Consider the following 15,774-nt stretch of genomic DNA (forward strand, 5'->3'; position numbering starts at 1 on the left):
CACTAGACATTTCAGGTGAATATCATAAGGATCTTGAGAGCCATGTGGGTGAGGAATGAAAGGCACCACATCATTGTCTTACTATCACAGTATCCTGGAGGTGAATCAAGCATTTGTCTGATATATTCTGAAGTAAGCTGTGTTCTTGGCATAGTTCGTGTGTGTCTGGTGGGGGCCAAGGATGAAGGGTGGGCAGATAACAGGGATTTTGGTAGAGATGGGGAAGAAGGTCTCTAAGGGACTTGAAGAAAGACGGGAAAGAGAAGGTGACAGGGAGCCGTAGGTCTGCCTTTTCTACAGACTTGAGGTCACAAGAACTCATGTTCAGGGTATTGGGAAAGGAGCCCCATCCTAATGTGTGGTCAGGTGATAGGCTGCATTGTGGTCATTCTTCTGTAAAGAACCCAGAGAATTTTATTGGTTAAGCATTTACTATTTGGTGAGACTAAGGAATTTCTTCTTGAAATTCTATTTCTAGAGTGAAACAGCGTAACTATTAGATAATTACAGCAATATTATCAATTGAAACTTTTTAGCAGAATTAAGAACTTATAAAATGGCCTTATGTAAGGGCATATTGACATATTTATGGATAGCATGATACAATATGAGGTATCTGTGATTTATTTTTAAATACTTCAGAAAAAAATGTTGGTTGGGGGAGAGATGAATTAAGATTGGCAGAATGTTGATAATTTTTGAAGTTGGGTAAAGGTTTATTCTTTGGTTCTGCTTTTAGAACAGTGATAGGGATTGGGTTTTTTGTTGTTTTTTTTTTTTTTCAGTTGAAATGAAGAAGGAGAAAAAAATTTAATATAGAAGTAAAATGAGCATCACATCTTCCAGGATATAACAGAAGTAGTTTTTTTGTCTATAGCCAGGGGTATCATTTCACATGGCAGTGGTTGTCAAAGTTTAGGCTTCTAGGCTTTTCCATGGAACCCAGCAGCAAGTTCAGGTCTTAGCACTGTGTTCTGGGAACTGAGTATATTTTCTCTAATGCAATTAGTTATGAGCATATGTAGTTGGGGTTGAGGATTACCATGATTTCCTGTCTTTTCTTTGGGGTAAAATTACGAAAATCAGGAATAGGATGGGTCAGGGGTATTGCTTTTCCATTGCAGAATTCAATACTGCACTTCCTACTGGAGATTTATTTTGCCATGACAAAGATCCCATTTTTTATTAAATTTTTTTCTCCTTCCTCATTTCAACTTAAAACTAACTCTCTAATCCCCAGGGACTTCATAGCATCTCTGGTGTCTTCTGCCCAGCCACAGTAGCTCGCAAAGGAAAAGGGAAGTTGGGGATTGCTCCCTTTTGTAGCAATAAAGTTTCTGTTCTTTTGGCCTGAGAACAGCAAGGAGTCACTTAGGGGCCTGGGTGTGGAATGTAGCTTTCTTCCTGACATTCCAGCCTTTGCCAACTCCCCTAGACCATTAGTTGCAACAAAGTTAGTTCTATTCAGCAAAAATAAATTGTAAACTTGTTGACATTTTTGTCCTCTTAACAATTCATTGTTTATTTTTCCATGAGGGAGAATTTTGATGCAATTATCACTGAACTTTCTGACAAAAGAGAAATAGCTGAGGAATTTTGATGAGTTACCCGCTTCATTAATCAGAACAAGCATCTCTAGTGACAGGGTTAGAATTACAATGAAGATTAGATAGCAAATTGCTGTTCCACCTAACGTCAATCATTCCTAGTGACAGTAGTGTGATTACACTTCAGGGAAGAGCTTTTCTGGCTAACAGAACGAGGGCAACTCCAGTGCAGGTAATAAATTTAGCAGAGTGAGCTGTCATTTCTTCTCTTCAGTGGAATCCTTAACAACCAAATGATGTATTGTGGAAGATTTTGTGTGGAGGATACCATTTCACTTTAAAACTTTCTAAATTTCACCAGGTAGTATTTTATTTTAGAAATTATTATAGATAGGTACTTAGGAACAGTTCTTCCTCCAGTGACTTTCTGTAGTTTATTTACCTATATCAAGCCTTAATTATTACCACAACTATGATAAAGAGATGATGGAAGTTAGGAAAAGAGTGCCTGACTATATTTGAAAATCTATCAGAACTAAAAACGGTACAAAAATAAATGAACTAGGAAATAAATGGAGGGAAATCAGACTAGTTGCCTAGCTAGTTAAAACTTAAGTTCTCCTGGCTTAAACAGAACATATTCCTCTTCCAACCCAGTTGTGGTTTTAAGTCATACGTCTTGTTTTAAAAAGCAAAGGGATAGAGCACTATGGTAGTTCCAAAGTATAGAAAACTAACGAGGAGAAGCAGGTCTGGGAACATCAGGAAGTAAGCTGGGGGTAGGGAGGAATAGAAAGAATAAATAGTTCAGGACTGTGGAAGTGTGCCACCCTTCTAAATAAAAACAGAACTAGCATCTTCTTCCAGAGAAGATGGAACTGAGTATATTCCTTTCCCAAATATTTTCTTCAAACACATTTATGGGACTCCTGTATACCTGGATAATGTTTGCTATGAATCAAGAATAACTAAGCAGCTATTCTTGATTCACACTTTATTTTTTTAATTTAAATTTTAATGGGATTGCTTTTTTTGAGCAGGCAGGGAAAAAACCAATACCAAGTCAATTTCAAGGAAGTAGTTGCTATACAGGTCTGTCACTTTGCTCTTGTGTTAGCTTCTCTGTGGTGAACCTGAATTATAGACCTTTAAAACTGATCATTTTGGTCTCAAAGTCTCAACATAAGTATTTTTAAATAAACATATTGACTATAGAATTTATAAACTCAAAATTTCCCCTCCTACATTCAGATATGTCCCTAACCAATGCTTTTCTACCATGGTAAGTTATGTATAGAGTTTTCTTTCACTATGAAAGCGCCAAAAATGTGCCCTTCTTTTTCAGGAGAGATGTTTTTGCCTAATAGATTAGAGTCATCAGGATGCTGGAATGTTTCAGTTTCAGCCTTAGGTGTACCACTAACTCTTTACTTGTGATTTTAGTCATTAAACCTTTCTCTACTTGAAGTTTTAGCTTGGTGAAGTAAATCATAATAATATTTATAATCTTTGTTTTATAATGATGGCTTGCAAATTAATAAATATATTACATGTAAGATGCTTTGAACTTTACAAAGAAAAGGAATGTCAAAATCAAAAGACACTATTAATAGTGTTATTATTATCAAGATGGATTATGTTTGTACTATTTTTCATCATTTGAAATAATCCTGAAGTTAAAATTAGAGATAGCTACACATAGAATATTTTACCAAGTCATTCAAGAGGACTTCTTAAAGGGACGTGGTAAACAGACACAGAACATTTTCTTTAGACCATGGCACACAAGTTAACACCATTTTTTTTCATGCTGTGTTTTGTGGAAGAGGTAAACAAATGATGCAAAAGGCATACCCCTCAACCTGGCAGCTATATCTTTTCTCCCTGTTACAACTGAAAGAGTGTCCAGTATTCAGCAAATACCCTTTCCTTCCTCTCTCCCTTCCCCTCTTTCATCCCCTCCAAGAGATCTGAGGTGAAGGTCTAGAACACGTGCCTCATTTGACATAGGGAAAGGGCTTTTTAAAGTTTACCATGGTTTCTCCTAATGAGAAATTATAATGAAGAATATTGTTTAGTTTGTCAGAACAAGAATATAAACTAATACCCTGTTTGGAAAACATTTCTGGCCAAATGGACAATTTCTAAGAATTCTAGTAGATGCTTTCTTATGTTATTGGTCTTTTCATTGATACATCCTCTTTCCCTATAACTTCTCAAAAGTAGAGGTCATGTCAAACAATTTTGTGCAGAGTCCCCAAATTGAAACACAGTGATGGTTGCTTAGTAAATGCTCAAATTAAGAAAGTTAAGTATTTTTATAGAGAAAGAAGCAGTAAATATTTGCCTGATAAATCTGGCACATCCTTGAAACTGGTCATCAGGCATCCTCCATATTTCCCACGAAGTCACTTTCTATGAGGTTAGTTTTTGTTTTGATGCTCCCCACACTCAATGCCACAGTCAGATTTACCATTCCCTTTTATGAGACCTATTCCCTTCTCTCAGGAGGCTCACAGTCTAGGGGAAAAAGGTAAACTGGTAATTATGATATAGTGTGTTGGGTGTTTTGGCTGAAGAAAGCATAGATTGCTTTAGGAAGACAGTGGATGGGCAGTTACATTTAGGTAGAGGGACTGGTAATAGGAGGGCTTCCTGAGAGAGGTGACTACCGAAGTAGTTAGGCAGAAAGAAGGCAGAAAAGAGGGACAGATAAATTAGTATTAGGTTGGTGCAAAAGTTATTGCAGTTTTTGGCTATGAAAAGCAATGATAAAAACCACAACTACTTTTGCACCAACCCAATGCGAACATAGATAGGAAACTATGAAATGGCATGGTTGATGTCAAGGCCAAAAGCTGAAAGTAATTTGATCTAGAAGGAATGTAAAGTTTGCTGAAAAGAGAGAAGATACAGGCAAGGACTAGGTCTCAGTGATTTTCTTAGACTAGGATCGTGAGTAAAGTACTGCTTTGGGACATCCTTAGGGTCAGTAGACCTTGTCTAATTTGCTGTCAAATGCATGTAGCGGAAGATTATAGGCAACCTGAACATCTAGTCTCTCTAGACTCACCAGAGCCCCAAAGTGGTCAGTGGTAGTAGCCCAGCTGATTTTGTTGTTTTTAGCTGTCTTATTCTCAGGGACCAGAGACTCCATCCCATCTTCATGGAATCTCTCACGTTCACTTGTGTAGGGCACTACACGGTAGTTATAAACGGTAATGGTGTTATAAATGGTAATGAATTAAATGGTTGGTATTTTGAGCTCCAAGACACCTTGGCGGGGGAGTCATGTTGGAGACAGGTTTTCAAGCTTCTCAAACAAACCCCTTGGTTCATGTCATAGATGTGACTTATTCCAGCTCCCCATGGGACTGGTGGCTTACAATGAGAATGAAGTATTTTAGTTTAAGTTGTGAGAGCTGAGAATGCCTCATTTGCATGATTGAATATTCCTTGTCATTATTAGCATAAAGGAATTGTGTTTTGTCTCTTCCCTTCCATTAAGACAACAGTTCCTATATTTGTTTTTAATAAGTGTGAGGGGAAAATCTGAGGAAAGGGCTGTCAGTGTTAGATATTAGAAACACTAGTGCTAATGGATGGTGATTTTCCTAATGTTTCCACTGCAGTGTCAAAAACGGTATTTCTCTGCCTGGCACAAGCTGATTCTTGATCATAGGATTAAGCTGGGGAAAGCTGGGACCCTGTCTGACTGGAAGATTCAGCTGAAGGTCCTGCGGGCCTGGAGAGACTACACAAGATCCCAGAAGTTGCAGCGGGAGACTCAAGCCTTGGAAAATGATCTTAGGGAAGAAAACAGGTATCATTATTTGTATTGTGAAAATCCTTCTAGTATGTTTATCTAGGATATTTTCCTCCTGAAGAATCCACAAATAAACTTTACACATGCTGACTAGAGTAATCTTATCCACTTATAAAATACAGAAATCACAGTTTTTTTCTGTTACATCTCAAACTAGAAAATTTTAACTGAAAATTATAAGTAAACAAAATTATTTAAATATGCTAGCCAGGAGCAGTGGAGTGTGCCTGTAATCCCAGCTACTCAGAAGGCTAAGGCAGGAGGATCACTTGAGCCTAGGAGTTCAAGACCAGCCTGGGGAACGTAGTGAGACCCTGTCTCCAATAAACTAAACTAAACTAAACTAAACTAAAATATACATTGTACATGATCTTCTTTCTTTAAGGGAAGCAAGTATTAGGATTTTCCCTTGCGTTCTGGTGTAGTAGCATTGTATCCTGGACCATCTTAGAATTCAAAAGAGGGTGTTTGGCTTATATGCCAATAATTCTCATTCATAGAAATCACTGTATACACATAAAATGTTAATTAAGGACACAGAGAGCATCCATCTGGGAGGGCCAACCTGCCAAGAATGCGTCTTCCTGCTCTACCATCTTTTGTTCCACACCTTATTTAGAGGTTTTTTGACACCTTTATAACAGCTCCTTCTTATGCTTGTGAATGACACAGAATTCTGTCTTTAAATGAGGCTTTCTTTATTCCATCATCTTAAAATCAAATACTTTTCTTCTTATTATTTACAAGTTCAAGTTTGCATTCTTGAATCAAAATCACAGATGTAAAAGGAACCATTTGGTTTTTTGTTTGTTTGTTTTTCTTTATTTCTTCTTTAAAAAAGTGATAAATGATGTGCAGAATGTGCAGGTTTGTTACATAGGTATATGTGTACCATGGTGGTTTGCTGTACCTGTTGACCCATCCTCTAAGTTTCCTCCCCTCATCCTCCACCCCTCAACAGGCCCTGGTGTGTGCTGTTCCCCTCTCTGTGTCCATGTGAAGGAACTATTTGTTTACTTAGGAGTTGGGGAGAAATCCATGTTTTTATATGTAATCACTTCTCTACTGGCAGTGCTGTCATTCATTCAGGATGAAAAATCACATAAATGATAAATGCAAGTATTTTTACATAGAAGGGCATGGTGCCCCTTAAAGTTGAGTAATCCTGTGATAGCATCAGGCCTGGAGACTGGTGCATGGCCCCTTGTCCTCAAAGAACTCACAGATGAATGGGCAAAACAAGATCTAGAGACTGTACAGGTATTGAGGAGTATTGTTAACTGAATAATACATCTCCATCTGCTGCTGAGAACATGACAAGAATGTGTAGCTGTGGCTAAGGAGATTCCTAGAGTGCCAGGAAAGGCTTTATCAAGAAGATGGGTCTTGATCTGAGCTCTTCATGGTCAATAGGATGTTCCTAGGTAGAGACAGGGAGACTGGGATGATGGCATGAAGCATAGCCATCTGGATTGGCTGGAGATTATCAAGCATGTGGTCATCAAGTACATCAACTTCTGAATGGCCTCGAATGCCAGGACATGGAGTTAAGGTAGTCTTTGGTTAAAAAAAAAAAAAAAAAAAAAGGCGAATCCTTGAAGGTTTTTTAAGCAGGAGGGTGACCTAGTCAATTTCCCTTTCCTATGATATGCTGGGAGAAATCTTTGGTGAAAAAAAAAGAGGCCAACACAGAAAACTCTCCCATAGTTTGTTTCTTAAATCTGAGGACCTGGTGATTGATACAAGGAATTAGGATGATAGCTCACTCAGAAAGGAACAGCTGGCAGGATTTGTTGGATAAAGAAGGGAAACTGGGGTTGTAATGTGGATGCAGTGTGAATGCAGGCATAAAATGAGTGGACACTTGGATGTTGAAGTTAAAAGTGGCCTATAAGATTTACATGCTGGAAGAAACTTGTATAAGGAAAATCTGGAAAATTTAAGATTCCATTCCAATTAAACTGTTTAAATATAAAAGCACTAAATAGGGATTTCATAATAGCATAATGTGCCAATTTTTTAAAAAAGATCTTCTCAGAACTTTTTGTCTTGTGTCTGTGAATTATTTTCAAGTGACTATTTTTAAATGTTTAGAATGGATACTAAACATTTTTTAACTGACAGAGTTAGAAAATATTTAACTTATAATAATTTTTTACTGTGAAGCAAAAAACATCCCAGAGCAGGAAGGCACCTCAAGGATCATCTGATCCAGCCCCTCATTTTACAGATGATAAAAGTAAGGCCCAGAGACAGTAAGTGACTCAAGGTCACAGAGCAAAGAGCAGCCTCAATGGACACTAAATCCATACCTGTTGAATAATAAGCATATCAGGGAACAAATGAAGAACTCAATTGCTTCCTCTCCTGCAATTTAATTTGATAGGGTTTTGAAGCATTCTTTCTAAATAGACAGCTCAGGGATAAGAGAGAGCATTTATTATCATGGTTACTCATTGTAGAAACTTAGCTCTGACCAGATTGACCAAACACAGGTGATTCTGTGGTTCACTCACCTGGACATTGAAATTACTCATTATGTTCATTATTTAAATGTCAGTTGTGTCCTCATCCTCTAGTTCCCTCACTGACGTGTGTGTTTGCCACCTAGATTTCTGCTCACTGGCCTGTCTGCCACGATGGGCCTAGACTTGTGGGCTTTTTTCTTTCCCCCCTTTTCTTTCTGTTCTTCCCACTTTCTCTCTGAAGCAACCACAAATCCCTCTCTTTTTCGTATTTGTAATTTAGCAACCATCTTTCCTTTTGGAGCGTGTGCTGGGTCTCACTTGCAATCCAAGGATTCATCCACTTTTTTCTTCTAAAAATGTGTCTTGCTTTTCCTAATGGGAATTGTGGTTACTCTATTTTTGTTCATCTTTATTATTTTAAAATAAGTTGTGGTAATGATGTTATAAAATTTCCTTACAATATTGTGATGCAGCTTCAACATGAACAAATTTTCCAAACCCTGAGGATTCACTTACTAATACAAGAAAATTCTAGTACACACACTAAATTAGACCCTTGAGATGGTGGTATTGAAATTTATACTGTATATTCAATTTCCTTAGCATGTTCACTTTTGAAAGTTGGTTCCAGATCTTCCATTCCTCCTCTCCCACTTTCTGTCTGCATTTACAGCTAGCCCCAGACAAAACTGGGAAGAAACAGGGTTTGTTTTCAACATCTGCACCAAAATCTCACAAATCACTACCAAAAAACTTACTCATGTAAGTATGTATCCCAATAACTATGGAAAAATTAAAATAAAAATTTAAAAAAATCTTCTGCCAGCCCTTCCTGAGCCCCGCTTCCCAGATTTCTCAATTCTTTCCTGGGGCGCATCTCTGCCCTTCTCTGTATTAACTTCCACAGTCTTTAATCCTGCCCTCTCCTGCACCAGTGCCCTGGGCCTTTCCTGGAACATGCTTTTATCTCTTCCCTTTGTCCCTCAAGCCTTTTGTTCTTTGTTACTGTAATTCTCACTTGATATGTTATCCCTCCCGGGACATATTTTTTTTTTTTTAATTTTAACAGGCACTGTCTGGAAACAGTGCCCAAAGTGGGAGTGACAGAGATTTGAGGGTACTGTGGCAGCCCAGTGAGAAAAACTGGCCCTTTGGCGTTCTTCAAACCATCTCATTTGTTTGTTCGTTCATTCGTTCATACTGTTTGATTGGGATAAATTAGTTCAGTCAACCAGCTTTACTGATGCTTACTATATGCTAGATCCTCTCCTAAGTCCTGGGGATAGGATGGGGGAACAAAAGTATTTAACATTATTGCCTTCTAGTTTTTTTTATCTAAATGGGGAAGTTAAAATTGTACCCAAATATTTAACACAATTGCAACAGAAGACACCATAAGATAAATACTTAGGAGTGACATACACTTGGCTATCCTTCATTATAATCCCCTGAGGAGCTTTCTAGAAATAGAAATTCATGAGCCCCACCTTCTGAAAGAGGCAGAATGTGGCTCACTAGAAAAGGGCATTTTTTTAGTTTGGAGAAGAACTAATAAACTAGTACGTAGGCAGGCTTGTGTAGGAACAGGTCAGGGTGAACCCACCAGGCTCACCTGGAGGCGGGGAGGAGAAGTGAGGCTGAATTGAAAACAGGCCATCAGATATTCTCATTTCCAGTATTCTGGATTTCAATGTTCTTTTGGAAATCATTTACGGAGTGTGCCTGTTAATCATGTTCAATTGTCCTTCCTTCTGCTCACGTGAGTATGCAGGTGAGCAGCCAGAAGCCGCATGGTATCTTCACCTGGTAGAGCTCCTGATCTCTCTATCACACGGGCAGAGGACAAAGCTTTCATGGCCTGGCTCACTTTAAAACTTTTTAAAACAGAGTTTAAAACTTTAAAACTTTTTAAAACGAAGTTTTTATCTTCCATTTTGTCCCTGGGGGCACCTGGCACATTATTGAATGCATGAGCTTATTCATTCCTACTCCTGCTGAACCTGCTCATCCCAAACGTAACTGTTCATGTCACTGCTTTTTTATGTTCTGCATCAGATTACAGCACTCAATCAGATCACCAGCTTGTGATTATGTGTCATTTTTCATTTGCTTTTAAAACATTCAAGACACTTTTCAGATATCTAGTAGTCTTGTCCTAAGATAGTGGGTATTACCTTACATGTGAATTGTGTTCTATATTTTCAGGGTTGTTTTAAATTGAATTAGATTCTCAGAAAAAAAACTCTTGTGGGATAGACAGCATAATAGGGCTTACTGACACTGTTTTTGAGGATGAATCTGGGGCATAGAAACTCAGTTTCTGGCCCAGTGTCCCATATCTAGTCAGCATTCTTCTCCTGACTTGTAAGTTCCAAACATGCGCCAGTCACTTGGTATCATTGAGTGTTCATCCTGGGCAGCAAGGTTCATACTTAAATTCCTACTCAAACCTTTTGTATTTCATATTCTTAGATGAGCAGAGACTGCCTTTCTCTGCATGCAGTTATATATCATTGTGATGGTCAATTTATATACTCTGGCTAGAAATTCCCTGATTTCAGATTGCAAGGAAATTGTGATAGGCTGTTTTTCATAAGGGAACTCTGCCCTTCCATTTATGATTATCTGGCACCTATGTCTGAAACCATTTCTTTAGGTGAGCATACCAAAGTAAGTTGCATCTGACTAAGGTGTAAGAAATTTAAGTGATTTTTTGCTTTTAGAAATATGTTTTTAGTGTCATCTTTTAAAAAGTATAGAAATTGGCTTGTATGCAGCATTGTCACTCTGCTGAAGTGAGCTGCAAGAGAACAGGAGTGGAACTATCCTTGTCCCTGAATCTCTGGCTTCTGTGCTTCTGCCTTTCTGCCTCAAACCACAAATACAGATATCATAACTACATTTTCTGTTTTTTCTTTTTGACTTTTTTTTTTTTTGACACAGGGTCTCACTCTGTCGCTCAGGCTGGAGTACAGTGGCACAATCTCAGCTCACTGCAACTTCCACTTCCCAGGCTCAGGTGATCCTCCCGCTTCAGCCTCCCAAGTAGCTGGGACTACAGGCACTCACCACCACGCCCAGCTAATTTTTGTATTTTCTGTAGATATGAAGTTTCACTATGTGGCCCAAGTCTCAAACTCCTGGGCTCAAGTGATCACTCACCTTGGCCTCCCAGATTCCTGCGATTACAGGCATCAGCCACTGCACCTGGCCAACTTCGTTTTCATATCCCCACACAACCATTATAGAGTGGGCTTTAAGCCCACTCGTTTTCTTACTTTTTTAGTCTTGTTATATTTACAGAAGTGTTTTCCTCTTTGCCTTTTCATAGTGTCCAAATAATCTCCTTGACAGTCAAAACACCAGTGCTGCTTTTGGCTGTTTGTGCTGTAAAAACAGGAAATTAATATATCAGGTAAATTTCACACTCCTCCTTCCAGAGCAGATTGATGGAAATTGAATTTCACATTAATCAGACACAGCAATGTACATCTTCTATCCTATAGAAATTTATGATTTTTACTCACTTGAATAAAGTGTTACAGAGTTTTTTTGTTCACTATTTATACACTGATTTTTGGAGCTTTGTTCTTACCTGTGTTGCTATCTGATTTATTATTGTTATTCCTTCTAAAATTTTTATTTCAAGATTATTCAGTCTTAGATATTTATTTACATAAAACACACATAAATGTTTATTACCACCTATATTATACTTTTATTACAAAAACCATCAGTAAGTCAATCTTTAAGTATTTATTGGGTACCTATCAATGCATTGGAAGGAAACAATTAAATATAATGAAATATGCTGTTAGCAAGGTTGCTTATTTTTAAAAGAAATATAGAATAGATTAGAAATATCAGAGTATATCTCTTGTGGTAAGGGTAAATATTATTTGGTGAAACTTTTATACACACACACACATAAACTTGTATATTGAGTCACAATGTGACATTTTTTCTTACTGTAGGTTGTAGTCAGAAAAGGTTTAAAGGTCATATAAACATTTAAGAACTGTAGAAATGGTCTCCTGACTCACTGAGTTAAGAACTTTATGATTTGCTTGATATGACCCCGAAGAGTCCATGAGGAGAGTTAAGCATTATGTATGTTTAACAGAAATGGATATGCAAATGGTATGATGGAGAACTTATATGAGTCACCTTTCCAAGATACAATCCAGTGTGTGTCTAAACAGTATTATGTTTTGAACCTCAAAGCTGATTCCTGATACCACATAATAAGTTCCACACTCACAGCTCAGTTCTTCAGGATAATAACCATTCACTTATAGATAGATCTCAGAGGCCTCTATGCTTGAATTCTCAACTGACTGCCACCAAATCTCCTAATGGAGATTCCCATTGGGAAGAAAATGTGGCTGGCTGTAATACCACATCCCAACCTCCCCTTAGTCATGTTCCCTAATATTTGTAAAGTTTCCAGGAATCAAAGTGAGCTCTTTCTTAGGAAGGTGTAGAAAATAAATGAGTTCCATGAGACCAGGGGCCTTGCCTTTGCCCTTCACACATCTAGTGCTTAGCAAGTACCTTCTTGGGGCAGACATAGATATTCAGTTCAAGGGTTTGGTAAATGAGTCCTTCTCTTTAGCAGTCCTTTCCCTGGCCAGTTCTTCTTTCACAAGATCAACCCTCAGAGTTTTACTTTGATTTTGTAAGCCTTATACTTAAATTATTAACAATTTAACTTGTTAAGTGTTACAATTTTGTTCCTTTCTCTTTCTCCCAAACCTGTCTTTTTAAAATTTTCATGCATAGCTGAACCTCTCTCTCCCTCATGCATTCATCTTTTAAAAGTCATTACTTATGTACCCCTTCTTTTTGCTCTTTCCCCTCCAAAAGCTTTCAGAAACTATGGTAATCAAAAAAAATTAATATGCCTTTGTGACATGAGAGAACAGAACAGTTCCTCTTTCTTCTTGAAGGTAATCTGTTGAAGTGCTGACACCTTCTATGAGGAGATCCTTTGCACTGGGGAATTTATAAAGCAATTTCATTTAGCTTAATACAAAATGTTAAGCGAGAGCTAAGATGGAACATTTCTAGAACCCTTTTGGACTTATGTTTCGTTTATATTATCAATTAACAAACTGTAAATGGCTTCTTTATTTTAATGGAAGTGCTTTGTTGCTTAGAAAACAACAACTGGCCGCTGAGCATAACCGGAAACAAGTTCTCCGACACTGCTTTACAGAATGGCAGCACTGGTGTGGCGCCGAGCTCCTGAAGAGAGAGCTGGCTCTCACAAAAGAGGAAAATAGGAAGAAGATGGATGCACTGCTGAAGGCAGCATCACTGGGGAAACTCAGTGCCAGTGAGTCATCAGGCATCAGTCTCCCCGAGGAGGCAACAGCCGTGGTGGGTCCACCAGTAAGAAATGGACAGGTACATTGTTTTTCCTGCTTAGTCAACACTTGCATTTGAGGTTTGTGCTTTTATAGCTGGTATGTCAGTCGTCGTCAGATTGCCTTGTCTAGGCTATCAAAAGATTAGAGCTGCCTCAATGCACTACCTTTCAGGCAGTGTTTATTTCCTTGAATTGAATCTCCTTTTTATAATCATATGTAAACTTTGGCATCGTTGGAAGTTAGTAGGGATGTAATATCGAGAGGGCATTTAAAACAACTAAGTGAAATATTCCTTTAGGAACAGACAGATAACGGACTGTCTATAACTCTTGAACTCCTCTTTTTGATCATCAGACATTTCCTCTCCAAATGAGTTTGTGACTTAGAAGAGGGGAAATTTGAAATTTTTCTTTTTCTAATAAGCAAAGTCATATGTAGTAATTGTAGCAATTTGATAGAAAATCACAGCAAAACATCCTATAATTCTATTATCTATAGATAATCACTAATAACATGTTAAAGTATAGCCATCTAGTCTTTACGCATATGCAAATTTATCTCTTAATATTTTATTTAGCTTTTAAATGTTCTTTAGTCAGGCCACTGAGAAACTCTAGTCTGCCAAAATTCAGGAAAAGGAAGGCCATGTTTTTTTCTTCTTAATACTAATACTTACTGTTTTTCTAAAAAAAAAAATTGCATTTTCACAATATAACACAAGCATTTTCTGTCATTACGTATACTTCTGCAATAGTAGTTCTCAACTGAGAGTATACCTCAGAATCACATCTACTAAAACAGAATTTCAGGTGTGGGGCAGCTCTGTTTTTTTAAGTTCTGCAAGTGGACGTGGTACACATCCCCTGTCTGAGGACTAGTATTCTGTGCCACCATTTTGTAATGGCTACATGATATTCTGTAATGAACCATAAGCTGGAATCTGTTTAGCTCCTCTATTCCTGGAATTTAAGGTGTTTCCAGTTTGCCGCCATTGTGAACAGTGCTTCAGTGAACATCGTAGTAGCTAAATCTACACATATCCATAATGCTTTACTTAGGATAATACCTAAAAATGGAATGCATGTTCTATTTTCATCTTATGATTGCTTCAACATTTGTATTTCTTTGACTACTAGTAAGGTTAAACATTTTTCTATTGAAAATATACTGTGCACCACATAGCAATGTTTTGGCTAATGACTGACCACATACACAGTGGTGGTCCCATAAGATTATCATGGAGCCGAAAATTTCCTCTTGCCTAGTGACTTCTTGATGATCTTGACCGTGTGTAGTCCTAGGCTAATATGTGTGTTTGTATTTTAGTTTTTAACAAAAATGTGTTTTAAAATTTTTTTAAAAAACAACCACTTTGAAAACAGAAAAAAAAGCTTATGGAATAAGTATATAAAAAAGGAAAATAGTTTTGTACAGCTGTGCAATGTTTGTGTTTTAAGCTGTTACTTTATAAAAAGAGTCAAAAAGTTAATAATTTAAAAGTTTATAAAATAGAAAGTTACAGTAAGCTAGGGTTAACTCATCACTGAAGAAAAAAATTATAATAAATTTAGTGTAGCCTAAGTATACAATGTCTATGAAGTCTGCACTAGTGTATAATAATGTCCTAGGCCTTCACATTGACTCATTCAGAGCAACTTCCAGTCCTGCAAGCACCGTTCATGGTAAGTGCCCCCATACAGGTGTACATTTTTTATCTTGTATACTGTTTTTACTTTACCTTTTTTATGTTTAGATATGCAAATACTTACCATGTGTTACAGCTGCCTACAGTATTCCATACAGTAACATCCTATCCTGGTTTGTAGACTAGGGGCAATAGGCTACACCATATAGCATAGATGTGCAGCAGACTATACCATCCTGGTTTGTATAAGTACACTCTACAGTGTTTACACAACAAAATCACCTGTTTCTCAGAACAAATCCCCATTATTCAGCAATGCACGACTGTATATCTATCTATCTATGGATGTAGAAAGATACAGATATATAGTGACTTGTCTCTTCATGCCCTTTGTCCATTTTTCTATTTGATATCTTTATCTTATTTATTAAGAGTTCTTTATATTTTAAGATTATTGGTGCTTTTATTGTTATATATTGCAAACATTTTTTCCATTTTGTTATGTGTCTTTTGGTTTAGTTATAGTGTTTGGTACTATACACAGTTGTTAAGTGTTTATAAAGTCAATCCTGTCAGCTTTCTTCTTTTATCATTGCACTTGTCATGTTTAGAAAACCTTGTGGAGAAGATCTTCTACCCCCTCACCTCCACCCTCCACATAATGCTGTTAAGTACTTAATTCAGACATGTGACATTAAATTGTGCACTGGAGGATCCCCAGCCTTGCTTTTTACCCTGATTACTGCTGGCAAGCAGGCTGGTTTTAATTTAAGCTTATTCTCTCAGAGAGGGAGGATCATGAAGATGCTTGTTGGGACTTATGTATAACATTTTGGTCCCTTCCACTAGGCAATGTATCCACCTTTATGGCAGATACTTTTTTCTCCATTGAGACCCAAGACAGACTTCTATCTTA

At 37.5% G+C, this 15,774-nt stretch overlaps 1 protein-coding gene across 3 annotated transcripts in view; it reads left to right on the top strand.

Annotated features, from left to right (window-relative positions):
- Nucleotides 1–15,774, top strand: part of LOC105470377 (coiled-coil domain containing 191) — an 89,165-nt gene that overhangs the window by 29,367 nt on the left and 44,024 nt on the right. For all 3 annotated transcript variants that reach the window (XM_071092394.1, XM_011722288.3, XM_011722289.2), the window contains 2 exons: nt 5,180–5,370; nt 13,001–13,250. In XM_071092394.1, coding sequence (XP_070948495.1) covers nt 5,180–5,370; nt 13,001–13,250 — 441 coding nt within the window. The remainder of the gene's footprint in view (nt 1–5,179; nt 5,371–13,000; nt 13,251–15,774) is intronic.

The sequence above is a fragment of the Macaca nemestrina genome, chromosome 2 (assembly GCF_043159975.1).
Source record: "Macaca nemestrina isolate mMacNem1 chromosome 2, mMacNem.hap1, whole genome shotgun sequence".
In the NCBI taxonomy this organism is placed as follows: Eukaryota; Metazoa; Chordata; class Mammalia; order Primates; family Cercopithecidae; genus Macaca; species Macaca nemestrina.